The sequence below is a fragment of the Ambystoma mexicanum genome, chromosome 2p, assembly GCF_040938575.1.
Source record: "Ambystoma mexicanum isolate Mex_15411 chromosome 2p, UKY_AmexF1_1, whole genome shotgun sequence".
In the NCBI taxonomy this organism is placed as follows: domain Eukaryota; kingdom Metazoa; phylum Chordata; class Amphibia; order Caudata; family Ambystomatidae; genus Ambystoma; species Ambystoma mexicanum.
In genome coordinates, this window is record NC_090923.1 from 721,470,089 (window position 1) to 721,487,508 (window position 17,420).

Genomic DNA, 17,420 nt, shown 5'->3' on the forward strand with positions numbered 1-17,420 from the left:
CCAGTGCCTCTGTCTGTTCCCTCCAAAGTTCCTTCTTAAGCCGCCCAGGCCAAGAAACCCAGACCGGGGACAAACCTGCTGCACCAAGTTCTTCATTGAAAAGGTACTGTCTCGAGCCTAGGTTATTACATTGGTCTTGCTGTGTTGTTCTTGTGTTCTTGGAGAGCTGCAGTTGAGCTGTTACTTGCACCCCCTCCAGGGCATCCTGCGTCCCATTGGGGTGACCAAGCAATTGGGCTCTAAATTGCTAAACTGTTGCTTACCTGCAAACCTGAAGTAAACCTTCATAGACTCTGCTGGTCACTGGACCTCCAGTGCACCCCGCCTCACCCCCGTGACTCTGTGAAACGCAGCTATTATAGGGTTGGACTTTTCAAGATTGGCTAATCAGGGGTTAATTGAAGTTGCAAGAGTGGATCTAGAGTTTTATTTGTTTCAGTAGTTTCTCTCACGTTTGTGTTGCTTTACATTGATTTACAGTGTTTTACCTTTTATTCTACTGTGATATCACTGTGTGAATATTACTTACATGACTTATTTCTAAAGCTTTAGTGTATATGAAATAAATTGTCATCTTTTACATAACTAAAAGTGTGTCAGTGTTTCACTGAACTGATTGTATGCTCTGAGTACTCTGTGCCTCACTACAGCCCTTCTCCCTCCTAGACTAAGCCATGTTGCTCAGCTATTGCACACCTAAGGAGTACAACCCTATCACCTAATATGGGTTTTTCCAAGTTCTGTCACAGGCAGTACAAATACTCATTTCAGTTTTGATGAACCGATGAATATACATAAACTAGCAGTGAAGGACCAAACCCCCCAGGGATTTCCATGCCATTGTGATGCATTTTTAGCCAAGCGTGGACCTTATTCAGCATTCTATACCTTTTGCCTCCCCCTTGATGCAGTATTCCCAACAAACATAACTTAATTGATGCCTGAATCCGTATCCCAGCGAGCTCACCTAGTGTAGTAACCACTTGATTCCAAAATATCCTAATTCTATTGCTAACCCACCACATATGTAAATATGTCCTGACTTCTTTCCTGCAATGCCATCAATCCGGGCTAGCCCCCAGTGCCATTTTCCCAACCAAGACTGGGGTGATATATGCTCTCATAATGCATGTATATTTAATCCATTGAAATCTAGCGCTCTTAGACACCTGTTTCACATGAAGTAAAACCCTGGCCCAATCACTTTCAGTGATCGGTTCCCCCAGGTAATTCACCCATTTATTCCACACCTTAACTACAACACCTTTTCTGGACACAATCTCAGCAACATACATATCTCAGTCATGCATTCACCTCCATCTGACAGCCATTTTAATTTAACAGTAATAACATTTATCTCAGGTCTCACAGGAAACCCATCTGACAGATACCCAATATCTGCCATCAATTTAACGAATTCAAATAAGTTGAGTCGAGTGCTAATGTGTTGAACCTGAAAATTACAGTATGAAAGAGCTCTGTCATCATCATATAAATCCCCAACTCACTTTCTCACTTAATACATAACCTAGACTACTTCTTAGCAAGCTAATTTCAGGAAGGAAGGGCAATCTTTGACCCAGAAGTCTCGTTGCCTTCCACCATACCCGAATCAGCGTGGCTTCCAGCAAAGGAGTTGATCTGAGTTCCATCTCTCGGGCTCCGAACGGCTCAAAGAACCGAAGTGGTTTGCACATATTTGCAATGAAATCAGAGATGGCATCTGCATGTGGGTGTAGAAACCATTCCACTAGATGCTGCAACGCAGCAGCCCAGTGGTATGTTTTAAAGTTCGGAGCACCTATGCCCCCCCCATTCCAGAAGGTAGCTGTAGCATTGTCCAAGCAATTCTCTGTCTCCCGCCTTTCCAAATCAACTTCCCTAATATTGTGTGTAGTTTACATAAGTATTCATGAGGGATATGAATCGGCATCAGCTGAAAAAAGAATAACGGCCTAGGTAGCACCATCATTTTCACAAGTACCACTCATCCCAGTACTGACGGAGCGAATTTCGCCCAAATTTAGCCGGCCTGCTGCGCATAATCAAACCTTGTTCCACATTTCGTTGATAAAACCAATACCAGTTTGCACTAACTTCAATCCCAAGGTACTTAATGCCACCAGCAGACATTTCCATTCCCAGATGTGTCAAACCACTGGCCACTGCATCTAGCAATGTGCATATAGCGTACTTAGAGCAGTTGACAACCTAAGCGGCCAAAACCAAGAATTCCCTAATCGAATCAAGCACACGGTCCAAATTCCTTTTTGGGACATAAACATATGATAAAATAGCATCTGCATATAACGATATGCAATGTATCTGACCTCCCATATTCAGCCCGAGAGCTTCATGTTTCCTCTCTAACAAGACCTTGAAGGAATAACTGAGGAGGCATGTTATTGATTTACAGACCCAGAATCAAAGCATTTTCATTAAGTACAATTTCAATAATCAATGGAAAGGGGAAGGAGGGAGAGTTGACACTTTAGGTAAAAGAAAAAGAGCTGTGCTGTGGTTCATAAGTATGCTAAAGTGAAGTACATCCCATAAACATTGTCCAGATTATGGAATCAATTAAGGAAGGTTAACAAGACATCTCTACCGTCCCACCTCAGCACCCTCTTACCTTGGGGTAGATGCAGCTCCAGAAATGATCCTTGCATGCATTGCAATAAAGAAAAACTCATTTTGGTTGCTGTGGTTGTTACCCCTTACACAAATGTACTTTCCTTTGACAACCCCCCTCCCCTTTCTCCACCCCAAAGATTCCCAGCCCCATTGTGCGCGTAAGCTCAGCGGAGGAGAGAGGAAAGGGGTGCTTAAGGTGAGATGCTGGAGTGGAGGGTTTTAATAGCCATGTGTTAGAGCTGCACAGGCAGAGATTGATCACCTGACCTGCAGAGAGGGATCAGAGAACAGCGGAGGTCCGGTTCCAAAGCTAGGCTAGAAAGTGATAACAGAGACACATTGTGCAACATCAAAGGCTGTGCGAGATATGTACAGGTCTATTTGGGGTTAACACGAATAGGGAAGGGCCAGGAACACAGACAGACACCTCTGGGAGGGGAGAAAGAGAACATCACCTCCCCACTGCCTACTGGCATGAGATTGAAATGTTTTGCTTAAGTGTGAGGTTATTTTGGTGTGCTTGTTCTAAAATTATGGATTTGCTTGCAAATATTCCATGTGCTGGTGCTTCCAAGAATTAGATTTATGCTTGCAGAAACCTTGCGGCTGTGTATGTCTTCAAGCTTATTGATCTGTTTCTTTATGTTTCTGCATGCACCGTAGGTATCAGGGTGTGTCTTTGTGCATTACATGTGTTGCTGTCCTTGCAAGCATAATGATGTGTGAGGATTCGTTTGCATGCATTTTGCATGAGCCACTGCTCTGGCACATAATAGGGATTGCCTGCATGTGCTATGAATGTTGCTGTCCTTGCACACTTTATACATCTGTGCAGTTGCACCCAAAATGTGTGTTGCAGCCCTTTCACCCATTTTGTGAGAATGGTGTGCATTCATCAATGGATTGGGTATTATGAAGTGCATACGCATGCGCAATTGTGAATTCATACATTTTATATCTAGAATGTCTTGCAATATATGTACTTAGATGGAAAGGTTGTGTTTGTGTGTCTATATTTCTGTGCATACGATACGTGCTATGCATGGGTATACCTTTACCTGCACACGTTTTGCATATGTTTGTATACATTATTTCTCTGCAATCTGAGACAGAGCGTTAACAGGGATCTTGTGTTTTGCCTCATCCTTTGCGTGCATGACTATGTGTTTTTTTTACTGTCAACAAAATCGGCCACAATGTGGGTCTCTATGCATGGCAAAGCTTATCTGCCTCCGCAACTAATCACCAAGGATTGCAGTGTTGTGGAGGTAGAGCAGGATACCCCTGACAGCACTGTTAAGAAGCTCTTTGTCAGGCGGGGGATCTCTCTTCCCCCTCTCCCGAGTAGCCAAGAAAGGCCAGTGAGCAAAATGGGCTACCCACAAACACATTCAAAGCGTTGGCTCCCAGTGCACAGATGAGGCGTAGCATCACTGCCTGCTGCCACGACACAAAGGTTCACTCAGAAGGGACAGCATAGGAAAGCGGGCACTTCAGGAACAATTTTGGGAGACATAGGACAAGACCAGCGACAGAGTCTAAGAGGGCGGCAGAGAAAGATGAAAGGTGATGGGGTTTCAGGATCAAACAGTTCAGCAGACAACCAGTATGTTCCACTTGGATTTAAACTTGACCAACGTGGTGATTGGACGAGCACAACACATGCAAAGAAGCCACAATATCCGGGTTCCAGACACATTGTTGAATTATGTCCAGGCCACCCATTGCTCTTTTTTAGATCCAGTAGTAATTTAGGGGGCTAATGATTGGTCCCCATCACACAAAGGTGGAACAGGGCCATATCTACATATCTCTCTTAGTTCGAATTTCAGATTCCCTGTAGATTTAAAGAAGCTGCGAATTGGACCTCATTGGATCTTCCTTGTCGAAAAACAAATCTGGTATTTGAACCTTGTTTCTCCATTCTCAGAGGTGCAAAAATGCAGTACTTGCATTAGTTATGCACTGCTACCTTTTTTTAAAGGCCCTGGAAATCCGAAAAGCTACCAATTGGTCATTGTTCACTGTTCTTTAAAGAATAAAAACTGATAGAGGTGTCTTCCTTCTCAGTAACAGAGTTGGTCATGTCTTGTTTTCACTTAAGCAGTACAGAGGTAAACAATTGAGAACACTACTTTATCTCACCATGGTGCACGAAATACAGGGGGGATAAAATCAGGTTTTCTCTCCCTAAAGAGGAAAAAGTACGTCCTCAATGTAGGCCTCATCATTGTTTCTCAACTGCGTTTAAGAGGATAAATGGTTGAATATTTGTTTTTCATTTTTATCTCACATCTGGCCCACACTGTAACTCTGCCATGATAGTGAAAGTCTTGGACTCAGAAGGCTCCAAGACTTAAAGTTTTTTCTTGTTGGCCATCTCTCAATTTGAAGGTTGAAAGATGGACCATCAAGTAAAGGAGCAGGAGCTCTGAGAACTGTTAATGGCTGAGGGTTTGTTATCATTTTAGCTCTTTGAGAGCGATAATAAAAGGTCTCAGACTGCACCACAGATGCTGTTTGCGTAAGGCTGGAAAGGGTGGTCTTTGGTTTACAATCGTCTGGTTGGGACTGAGTAAGAAAGAGAGAGAGTGAGAAAGAGAGCGAGAAAGCTAGAGAATGAGAGACAGAGAAAAAGACGTTCAGAGATAGTGTCAAAGAGAGAGTGAGAGACAGAGAGTGAGAGGAAAAAGATAGCGGCCTGGCTTACAAAAACGGATGCGAAGGGGAGATAACGTGGACAGCAGACATTAGGGGCATCAAATTACAGTTGTATGACGGAAAGTGTCTTACTCCATTTCGCAGTCCTCCGTTTTTGGGCATCTGTTACATATCAGAATAAAAATGTCATTTAGAAACATTTTTAACAGCATTTTTGTATTTTTCCGAAGTGCATACCCTTTCCACCCTTCCTTTATTTTGGTGACCTTGGGGCAGGGAATGAAGACCGGAGGACGGTCAAGGCCTGGACTATCAGTGCTTTCCCCCTTTCACGTACAGAACTATATTTCACTGCTTCCATTCCTTTCTGCAAGAGACACAGTGGGTACAACCACCCTCTGCAGAATCTTACCATGGGAATCTCCTTCATCATCAGAAAGCTGAGTGGGTCTTTCGGTTGCTGCGCTAGCTACGTTTCATTAACATTCTGGTTAAATCCTATCTCTGCTTAGATGTGTCATGATTAAAAAGAAACCAATAACTTTAGTAGCATGGTATATGTCATGGGTGTCCAGGGGATGCTTGCTTTTCAATAGAAACTAGTCAACATTGTAATTCTTGATTATTGTCCTGAGTGTAAAAATAAAAAAAGTTAAAGAAATAAAAATGAGAAATGGAGCAATATTTTCAAGAATGTCTACCTGAGGCAAGGGAGGTGGCAGGTGCACTCTTCACACAGGCTAAGGTGATGTTACTTCTTTCATTAAATGAAATCCACGTTTTCAAATAGATACTGCTGAGTCTTTCAATTAATTGTTCTGTAATCTGAAGATGTCTGTGACCCTCATATTGAATACATTATAGAGGATTGGTCACCCTGCTGCCTGCCACAGCAAAAGCACTGCAGAAGACGACAGGTACATAAAGGAAGGGTGGAGACGGGAATACAAAAATGAACCAATAGAAAATACACCCCAAACAGAACAGTATAAGCCGCCACAGGCGTTTTGTCACAGGCGGGTTAGAGAGCAGTTCAGAATTAGTACACTGGTTAGGCAAGAGGGATTATGAGGTTTACGCGCCCAGAGGGACTTCCCAGTGAGATTTATTAAACTCTCTGTGTTATCTTGAGATGCACCAATTCTGAACAGTCTATTACCCAAACACTGGGATATAAAATAAAACCAAACAATAACCAACTAATGGCAAGGGACAATGGGCGTCTCAGCAGACTATTTCACCTACATATTGGTTTTAGGTACCCCATACCGGCCCTATTAACATAAATGTGAGTGTGACATTGCCTTGTAAACATGGTTAATTATGGAATTTAAGACCTATGGAAAGTTCTCAGCGTGGCCGACCAAGAGATCACTGCCTCACTCAGAAGCAGAACTCCAATTTAATTCTTTTAGCTCTCGGCGGTGGAAGAGGTGATTGTACCTGAGCCAGCTTCATCATCATGTGTGCAAAGACATGGAGGAAGCCCACCACAGCATCCCATAGGCGGCTGTGGGCCAGACTCTGCTGGTTTCCGGTGCATGGGCCCTGCAGGGGAGAAAAGAGCAGCAGCATTACCAGGTGGGAGAGGAAACATCATTACCAACAGCAGGTGAGATATGATGGCATTACATGGCAGAGGCAGAGAGCTGATGGTAGAGGCAGTAGAGAGTCATATAAAAAACCAGTTGTCATTTGGTGTCATTATCAAGGGTGGGCAGGAGTAGGTGATATTGCCGAGCGCAGGTGGGAGGAGATGGCATTTGAAATGGTGGGTCGGAGGACTTAGTATTATCAAGTGTGGGTGAGTGGAGTTGACATTACCAAATGCGGGTGAGACGAGAAGGCATCATCAAGAGCTACTGTGTGGAGAGGTGATGGGATTACCAAACATGAACTGGAGAATGTGGCATTACCAAGAACATGTGAGAAAAAGGAGGCATTAGCAAGGGTGGTGGTAAGAGAAGGCTATATTATTGAAAGGGCAAAAGGATCAGAGGCAAGATATTTTAGATCAGGAGAGGGGACTGTATATATGCTTACGCTATAGTACGCTTCGATAGTAGATGTGGTCTGTTGGCTGTGTTCACTAAGAGCTGATGGCCAAAGTATGCCGTTTTGCTACTGTTGGATGAGTATCACAGGGGTTGGGCTCTACTTGTTTAATGGAGCATGCAAGGGCACCCGGTAAAGGGCTATAGAAAGAGTAAACTAGGGCCTATGATTTATAGTTTCAGGCACTCTTACCTGGATGTACTCAGTGAGGCTGTTGAAGACCTGTTTGGCGACAGACATGGCTTTGGAGAAGTTCCTCTTACCCTGGTCATCAATGACATCCTTCCCAGAATAATACCAGTAGAAATCACTGATGGACTCCTGGTGAAGGGCAATACATAAAATCAAGAAAAGAAAGGATGTCTAGCTCAACAATCCAGACACCTAATCCACCCCAATAATCCAAGAAAGGGATTGCCAGCTAAAGCAGGTACACAGCTCTTATCTGCACACCAGCACTGATCTACCTACATATGCATAATTCCATTCACCCAAAACTGCCAACACCTTCTCCAGCATGACTATTCCATCCATGCCAGTATGCGTTCACCCCAGCCATTGCCATTCAGTCCCCATCAGCGCCATTCAGGCTGTGCCAGCACTATTCAATGTCTACAAGACAGTCAGCCTCTCTAGAACCATTTTCCCTGAACAAGGACACCCTTCTCACAGCCAGAATAAGTCAGTCCTGCCAATCTCTTTCTGTGTACATCAATGATATGCAACTCGTTTCATCACAATCACATCCTCCAGGCACCATTCTATCCCTACAAAGACCATCCAATCCCCGCCATGACTGTTGCATCTCTATTAACACCTTAATAGTTATGCCACTGCCACTTATCCCTACCAATGGCATTCTATCCCCACCAGCACCCTGTTTGTCCTATGCTGCAGTTCTAAAACTCACCGACATATATGATATGGCACGCTGCCGTTGAGAACAGCTTAACACCCTGAGTACTAACTGAAAGGTTACTGTGTAAATAACCCATGTGTTTTCTAAAGTGGGAATGGCCATGCAGAGACTTGTTGTCTCAACATAAGGCATTCTATAGTGTGGATATCATGAATGGGAATCATCTTTCTCACATTCTAGTCTCAGATAGCCTGGAATGTTTAATACCACCTAGGCTTTCTATTAACAGAGAGACTGCAGTGGCATGCAAAGCTAAGCTCTGAGGGCTCTTACGGTGAATGAACAGATGTACATACCTTTAAACTTCTTTTGTTTGGGCAGAAGCAGCTTATACAGAAAGTGAAGGAATGGCGTAACATGATTTTAAGCCAAAGTCCAAGAAAAGCAAAGCGCCCTGCATGCTGCTATTGGCGCTCGGAACATCTCTTGTTCCCTTGGGAACAGTGCCGGCCCTGAGGGTGTCTGAGGGGCAGGGGGTCACACCCGCACAACCAGGAGGGGCCGCTTGTCAACACGCTACTGCCCAGGTGAGTCTCGTGAAAGAGAGAGAGAGAGAAGGAGAGACTCGGGAGCATGAGGCTGATTGAAGCGGAGCGGGCAAAAGGAATGCATAAAGCGGCACAAGAGGAAAGAAATGAAAGGAAACCAGTAAGGCAATATAGATTGAAAGAAGAGTGACAAGATCAAGAGAAAGTAAGAGAAAGCAAGAAAAAAGCAGAGCGTGCAAGGGGTGCGAAGTGTAAGAACTGTAATAAAGAGGGCGCAAGCGACCCGACAGAGTGGAAAGTGTGCACAAGATAGCTGGAGAAAGTGCTATGGGGCACAAAAAGTACAAAGAAGGTGCAAGTGTCCACAGAGGAAGTCAAAGAAAGTGCCAGTGAGCACAAGAAGGAGAGGAAGGTGCAAGTGTGCAGGAGAAGGAATTAAAGGTGCCAGCGGGCACGTGAAAGAAGTCCAGAAAACAGAGGGGAACAAGAAGGGGTGCAGAAAGCCCCTGAAACCAAAATGTTAAGAGAAGGAAGAGCAGGAAATAAAAGAGAGGGGTTAAAGCTTGGAGTGGTCTCGCTTAGGAGAAGCAAAGAACCTGGCGCTTTCAAAAGTCTCTGATGCTACCCTATGAAAGAACTCTATATGAAAGAAAGGTACATCCTGACAAACTGAACTCATGTTTTGAAACTCAAGAGGGGCCTGAGCTTGGGGAAGGGAACCCTTAGATGCCTAAGAGCTGAACCTGTGTTTGAACTTGCAAGAGGCCTGAGCTTGTGATAGGGAATCCTGAGAGGCCCAATAATTGTAGTTGTATTTCAGCTTAAAGATAGGCCTAAGCTTGGGGAAAGGGAACTCTAAAGGGCCTACTAAAGTGGAATCTTGATTATTTTGTGTTACTGAAGGAATTGAAGCTTGGGGAAGGGAACCCCGAGACGCTTAAAGAAAGATCAGTGTTTTGTTGGTTATGGAAGGACTAAAGCTTGGGGAAGGGAGCCCCAAGGAATTAAAGACATTGACACTGTTTATGGAGAAGGTGCTATGAACAGTGCCTTTTGATTGAACTCATTTGTTTGAAGCTGACCAACCTATACCTGGTAAGAAGACCACCTGAAACCAATCCCGATTTCCTATTTTTGATGAACTACCACTTTTTGCTTTTGAAAGACTCCCTAACACATGTTTGTCAAAGAGTGAGGGCAAGCATAGGTTTAGACACAGATAGATTTTTATTTTGGACTTCCAGACTTCGACGGCCCTTAGAAACATCAGTTAAGGGAATCATCCCTTTAGTGTTGGGGCCAGTTAGGAATTACACCAACCCAGGAACTTTAGTAAATAAAGGTTTTGAAATGATTATCTTTGAGTCTGTGTCTCTCTTAATACCATGCCTGTCTCACAGCGTGTAACTACAGAGGCAACGTTGAACCTGTCACCTGCGTATGTTTAATTATGCTCTCCGTAGAGTTCTGACTTCCGCAGTGAAAGAGGGTGTTGCGCGGATTGTGTAGCAACTATATCGGTAGCTGAAGGCAGATGCATGTTAGGACCACACAGTAGACTTTGCGGGGCTTGCACAGTGACAAAACAGAAGCTGAAAGCAGCTCAGTGTCAGGTTTTCCTTGGAAACACAAGTGCGGCTTGCTCTTTGACAAATCTTCACTGAAGCTATCGAGTTAGTGGCCATCCTCGTTTCTGCATGCGTGCAACTGAAATTTTTTTCTTTTGACAAAAGCTTGCTCTAACATTGCGCGGGTGCTACAGTATGCTTGCTAACCAGTTAAATTAGAAGGTTTGAGCAAATTATAGTTTTGACAAAACAACCTGGAAGCTGGAAGCTTTGATTCAGCGAGAGTGGATTTTTGGGCAGAGAAGCAAGGAGCTACTTAACTGGACACTTGACGTGCTTAGTCATTATCCTGTGAATATAAATATGACTATTCTCAGAAGACTTGTGTAAGGAACTTTGAAAATCGAGAGACTTTTATGCAAAGATCCATGTAGGCAGTTGCAGAGGGAATTCAGGTAAAGAGAATAAATCCTAAAGAATGTCAAAGGTGGATTTGTTCATTTGTGAATGTGTAACTTAACCTGTAACTCTTTCTCGCCCTGATGCAGATATCCTCCAGAGCCAAAGCCGGGATCCTCAATATTTTTTTTATCCACTTCCCCTTCCCCTGGGGGTGTTCTGGGTTCAGTTGTTTTAAACCAGACTGAGTGCGACACCTTGGAGGGACCGTGGGGTTCAGAGTTCCTGAGGACGTCAAGAGAAAACATTGACCTAACAATATGGAACCTACACAAGTAGAATCTGGAACATCTCAAACCAGGGCGGTAAGTGTACAACCTGTTGCTTACTCCACCCGTTTCCCATAGGGTATTTGGAGATAAAGTCCTGACTCTAACTCACTCCGACCTGACCTTTGTTCGTTAAACTTGGGCTAAGGATCCTTTCCTAGGCCTATCCTAGTGTGTTGGATTGGGTTGAGTGCTCGCCTGATCTTTTACTGAACTTCTGTCAAACTTTGGAAGCTTTCTATAAACACCACCACAGCCCACTGTGTTCTTTTATATATAAATGTACCTGGAGAAGTTATACTTTGAAACGGGCGACGTTGGGCACAAGTCCCGAACCATTTTAGGGTTGGACTTATTTAGATTGAGGGAAGATGTTAGCTGTTGGTTTTGAAGAGTTATGCCTATTTTTCCTTCCGTCTGACTACACACCTGCATAGCACTGGTAATTGATTAATATGCAATTCTATTCTCCTAATGGTGAATGTGTATATACATATATGTTTCATAGGGTTTTCTGTGATAATACTTACCTCTGATTTTCATTTGCGTAGTATGTATTAAAGGCACAATAATTAACTGTATTTGTATATACTTACTGTCTAACATGAACTACTGGTGTTGCTCTATGTGGACTCATTATAACCCTAGACCACTCTAATTTTTCCTGCGACTAGGCCTTGACTGCTCAGCTACCTTACCTTGATTCAGTTTTGGCTAACAAGTGTCTTCCATCTTTACTACGAATAGGATGGCCTCCCGAAGTCTTTGTACCGGGGCTGATTTTGGAAATCCATCTTAACACACAACAAGAAACATTTGTTCCCGCCAGTGCCGTTCTTGCATACAAAGTCGCATTATATATGTACCATGATGATTCCAGACCTAAAAAGCACAATTCCATAACCCAACCTATGCAGATTCGCGCCACCAGCACCATTCCACTCTCATAGGTTCCTTCCATCTCACCAAGAGTCATTCTACAATCAATCAGTACTATTACATCAGCACATAATATCCTCACCACTGCCATTCTAGCACAGGAAGTCCCTTTCCAACTCTTCCAGCAGGATTCCATCCACACTAAGCACTGTTCCATATCCACCAGTGACACTGTAGGACAAAAAGCCCCTTTTCATTTCACCCAACATGATTGCCCTGTTGGACAGCTGATCGCTTCTCACATGGGACAAACCTTCACTTGCAAGTTTCCATCAGACAGCAAAGCCGGCCTAGCCTTTCATCCTCTCAAGGTTTATTTATTTATTTATAGTTTGCTTGTTAGGCGCTTATACAATAAGAATATACTGTTTCAAAGTGCCCACATGGCAGGGAGGGAGCGAAGGTGGGAAATACATTACAACACAATATTTAAGAGCAGAGGGGGAAGAGGTAGAGGGATGAATGTATTATGCCTTACAAATATTCAGAACATGCAAGTGCAGAAAGGAAGAGGGAAGATGGGGTAGTGCTGGGAGTCCGAGCTTGTGGGTGAGCTATAGACAAAGTGCTAGGGGTGTTGAGTGCTGCACGGCCTGGGCCGTGGGAGGTGTAAGTGCAAGCCTTCAGAGCGGAGGGTGTGCAGATGCAAAGTGCTGTGAATACACAGGAGCTGGGAGAATTGGTGTAAGAGGTCAAGGTCCTGAGGATGCATAAGGGCCAAGGACACCGATTCAGCAGCTGTGGGATTAGCCGAGGAGAGAAGGAGGGAAGGAGGAGGAAAAGAGGAAAGTCTTAAGGAGCTTCTGGAATTTGAGCAGATCCTGCTCAAGGCGCAGGGGGAAGCTATTCCAAAGGAGGGAGCCCACAGAGGAAAGTGAGAGACCCCCTGCCCTCTGTTTAGCTAAACGCTTTACACACAAAGAGTTGGTGTTAGAGAAGCGAAGAGGTCTAGAGGGAGAGTATTTAGTGAGATAAAGTTAAAGATAGTGTGGTCCCCGGGCCCAGACAGCCTTGTGGATGATGCAGGGGGATTTGAATTTAATCCGTGCAGCAACCGGGAGCAAGTGAATACTTTTTAGTGCAGGAGAGATGCGGCCGGTGGGCTTAAGGACAAGGATAAGTCAGGCTGCCCTATTCTTGATAAGCGTAAGGGGTCACAGAGTGGAAGAAGGTAGATTAAGGAGGAGGCTGTTACAGTAGTCAAGTCTACAGAGAACTAAGGCTTGAGTCACATTGAGCCTCTGAGGGAAAGTGAGAAAAGGTAAAATTACTTTGAGAAGGAAGAGCTGATAGTTGAATTTCTTGGCAATGTCCTGAGTGTGAGGGAGGAAGGAGAGAGAGGAGTCAAAAATGCCTCCAAGGTTTCTGGCTTCAGTTGAAGGCGCAGGGGGAGAGCCCAAGGAGGAAGGCCAGAGTGAGGGGAAGAAGGAGGGAGCATGGAAGGACGGAGCAGGGGTTGATACATTGAGAACCATTAAAAGCTGGGACAATAATTACACCTCTTGTTATATGGTGCTTAGAAGTGGGAGCTTTACTGCATGAAGCAGTACATAAGAACACTTATTATTATTATCTCAAAAGCACCATTCCATAACTCAACGCATGCCATTCCATCTCATCAGCAAGATTCCACTCTCAGAGAACCAATACACCTCCAGTCACTCTACCCTCACCAAGTAATATTCCATGTCCTTTCAGCATCATATCTATTGCCCCTCCAGCAAAACAAAAAAAGCACCCAGAGGAATTCTACCACAACTATCAGTATTCCAGGTTTGCAAATCATCGCACCACCACAGAAACACATGGAAGGCTGTGCCCGGTAATCACAGCGGGAGGAGTGCATCAATGTGGGGCTTAAATACATACTCATAGAAGGCACTCACAATAGACGTGAGTCTTGAACTTAAAATCACAGAGGTTATTATGAACTTATGTGAGTCTCACTGATGGGATCGCAGCAGAAATTCTGCACATGTGAGGTGACCATTTTTAAATACAGTAAGTAGTTACATTTATTAATCTTAGAAGTCCAGAGATCTATTTTCTCCATGCTCATATCTAGGGGGAAGAACCGCAGGGCTCTGCGTAGCAGTAACCAAAATAGTGCAGAGGGTGAATTTGCAGGGAGGTCTGAGGAGAGAGGACTCCTCATGAGCTCCTCGGCTCCATACAACCAGTCTCTTTCACAGCAGGTATTAAAATAAACTTAGATGAACACTTACTAGTGGGGAAGGAGGGTGGGTTGTAAGGTAGATAGGGGATTATGGGCTTCGAGTACAGTAGTCACAGTGGCAACTTTAACTTTCTCCTTTCCTCCATACTCATGGAAGTGTAACAAGCAATATGAAGAAGTGAGGAGAATTGCAAAGGAGGAGAACCAAACTAACCAAATAGGTTCCAAAGGACTTCCTGGCCAAACGTAGCATCATCTTGAGAGCTTACATCCAATAAGTAATCCCTGCAGAATGCATGCAGTGTGGCCCATGTGGCAGGCGTACAGATGTCAAAGGCACATGTCTCTGAAATGCAACTGAAGCTTATTTTGCCCAGAGCAAGTGTGTGTGAAGAGCCTTGAGGGCCATGCTGTATCTTATGGCATGTTAAGAGGCACTAGACCACCCAACGAGTAAGGAAAAGAGAAACACAAGAAGTGCCACCTTAAATGGCAAAACGTGTGCCCAAGCATCTAATATGTTTGGTGCATTTGAAATACAATTTCAAAGGCCTGGGAATGTCTATTGTACGCAGAGCAATTTCAGACTCCCGAGAAGGTTCTGGGAAAAATGCTGGTAAGCCTATCGCCTGATTTAAGTGAAACTCTATTGCTACCGTAGTACGAAATTATGGTTAAGTGCTTAAAATTATTTTGTCTCTGAAACTAAAAAAGGGAGCCTGAAGCTCTTCAAATCATCTGGCTGATGTTAGGGACACCAAGAATTCTTTCTTCAATGCAAGGTCTGCTGCGGATATGGGTTCAAATGTCTTGTACACGAGAATGTATTGAGGTCCTGTTGGGGTCACAGTTGCTTAACTGAGGGACTAGTTTAGCAAGGCCAAGAAGGTGCCTCATTTTTACTGGGTTTTAGAGAGAGAAATGGGCAACTGATTACTGGAATAGGCACTGAAGTGTGACAAGAGTCCAGATTTTTGTTAGAGTAAACAAAGCTACTGACAAAAGAAAGAAACTCATCAGAAGATTGAACAGGGTTGTAAGTACTTTGGAGGGTACAGTGGCAGAGGTACAGTCACTTGCTGCTGTACTGGAGTCTGGTGGAAGACTTGCTAATGATATGGCAACAGTGGGAGCATCCACAGTAGGTTCTCTGATAACTCCAAAAGGTCTGAGAACCAGAAAACCATGGGCCAAAAGGGGGTTATCAACAGCATCCTGAACTTTGAAGATTTCCTGAGGTTGTAAATATGTATAGGAATTGGCCCATCCATTGAAGATGGAACATGTCCCTCAGTGACTGCTCCCTACTGGAAAACTGAGACGCATATAGGCAACATTGAACATTCTAGGTTGTTGCAAACAGGTCTATCAGGTGATGACTTCTGATCCGGAAAACCATCTCAGGAGGTCAACTCAACACCAGGAGCCAAGATATCGCCACACTGGTGGTATCCACGACGTGCAAGAAGAAGACCAGAAAACAAGTGAACTCCTGCTATGCTCACACACTCTGCTACAATGTTTCACTTCACTGACAAATGTGGACCATAGATAGACAAAACGATCTTCCTACTCTCCTACTAAGTGCCAGTCTCTTATTATAATGTGCTCCATTTCTTTTGAGCTAGGTTTATGTTATATAAACCACCTACATACATACATACATAAAAAGGTGTAGAATGACTGGGCTGCTGAACTGTGTTTGATGGGATAATCACTGTTGATGTTACATATGTTGCCTGAGGGTAAGAGGACTACCAGGGTTTTGGTAGTTAATTAGAGATGGAATAACCTCTGTTACAAGTTGTTGCCATTATCTGCATGAATGCTTCAGCGAATGATACCTCCTCCTCTGAGGAAGATTTATGTTGCTGGTGAGAAGGGATGGGACCCTGGTGTAAGGATGGCGTTAGTGGTGTGCAAACCTGCTCTGTGAACGTGTAAAACAACGATGTGGATGAATGGGGGTAAACCCTCATAACGCGTGGGGTTTACTGAGGAAGCCGCTGGACTCCAAGTTCTGTAAGCTCAAATGGAGAAGTTGTGCTTGGAGCATAGACAGTGATGATGTCAGGGCGGGGGGCCCTCAGATCTGTGGTTATAGGCCCGGAGGTATATGGCATAGATACAGCAACCAATACGGGCCAAAGACGAGGGCAATGCTCCTCAGAGATACAATGGTGTTGTGCAGAAGCAGAACCCAGCCAACAAAGCCAGTTATGGCCCATCGGGTGAACTGGCAGTGGAATATTTACCTGCCGCCTCTGAGGCATCCCCCAATTGTATGTGAAGAAAACTGCACATTTGAGGAGTTTTAGCACTCGGCTCAGCATGCTGGGTCACAGAGAATACCTCATCCTTGAGGGAAGCCTGTGTCTAAAGGTACTGTCCTTTACCTCTGATGTAGTCCAGAATTTGTAGTGGGAGCAGTGATGAAAAAGATCTTCCCAGCGACTCACTCTGGAGGAAAGAGCGTGCAGCCAGAGAGCGTCACACAATGCACAGAGCGGCCACGTGTGATCTGGGAGCAAGCACTGTAGGCACAGATGATGAAGGTCCATGGAGTATTATGCCCTGTCAGAGTGACATCAGCTAGGGAAGCCAGCACAAAATGAAATTACCTTTGTGGAAATCACCCAGCAAGGAAAGATAATGAATGATGATAATGGCACATAGCGCTGGCAAGTTCTGCTTACCCGTCTGACATGGAGAAATTAACTAACACTAGCAGAGGAGCCGGAAACCGGGGTGCCCTCTGCACTTGTTAACTAGTGCTGCACAGAGTGCTCCAGTCTCGTGCCCAAAGTGGAGGGCATCCCAAAAGTATAGAGGAAATGGAACAAAATGTAGGAGTACTAAGTGAGCCTCACATCTATCCTCTGAGTAGCTACTGTAATCATCGTGGGTAGACTGCACCGATGTGAGGCTCACATCTTTTAACACAGCAGACAGCCTGCACTGATGCAACACTTTCTTTCACTCATATTTGCTGAAGACAGTCATATCTATTATCACAGCAGACTAGCTACTCCTTTGTTATCGGTCCCTGCGTGAGGCTCACACCTGTAATCGCAGCAGATAATCCACAGTACAGATGATGATGTTGATAGTTGTTGTGTTTCCGGTCTGTGTCCTGAGGTAATTCTGGAAATCTGTGGAAAGAAGATAAAATACAGTAAGGTGTTTCCATCCGTCCTTCATTACATTCTGCCTCTGCTGTCCTGTTTGTTTGTGGTTAATATAGGTGCTCGG

The 17,420-nt window shown here is 44.3% G+C and overlaps 1 protein-coding gene across 8 annotated transcripts in view; it reads right to left on the reverse strand.

Moving 5' to 3' along the window:
* The window catches only part of RYR1 (ryanodine receptor 1), a 946,449-nt gene that overhangs the window by 150,306 nt on the left and 778,723 nt on the right, over positions 1-17,420 (reverse strand). For 4 of the 8 annotated variants that reach the window (XM_069644325.1, XM_069644324.1, XM_069644323.1 and 1 more), the window contains 3 exons: positions 17,232-17,320; positions 7,543-7,671; positions 6,739-6,843 (listed from right to left, as the gene is read on the reverse strand). In XM_069644325.1, the coding sequence (XP_069500426.1) occupies positions 6,739-6,843; positions 7,543-7,671; positions 17,232-17,320 (323 nt within the window). Of the gene's footprint in view, positions 1-2,632; positions 2,663-2,901; positions 2,950-5,427; positions 5,458-6,738; positions 6,844-7,542; positions 7,672-17,231; positions 17,321-17,420 lie in introns of all 8 variants that reach the window. The other 4 variants (XM_069644319.1, XM_069644321.1, XM_069644318.1 and 1 more) reach the window with 2 other exon arrangements.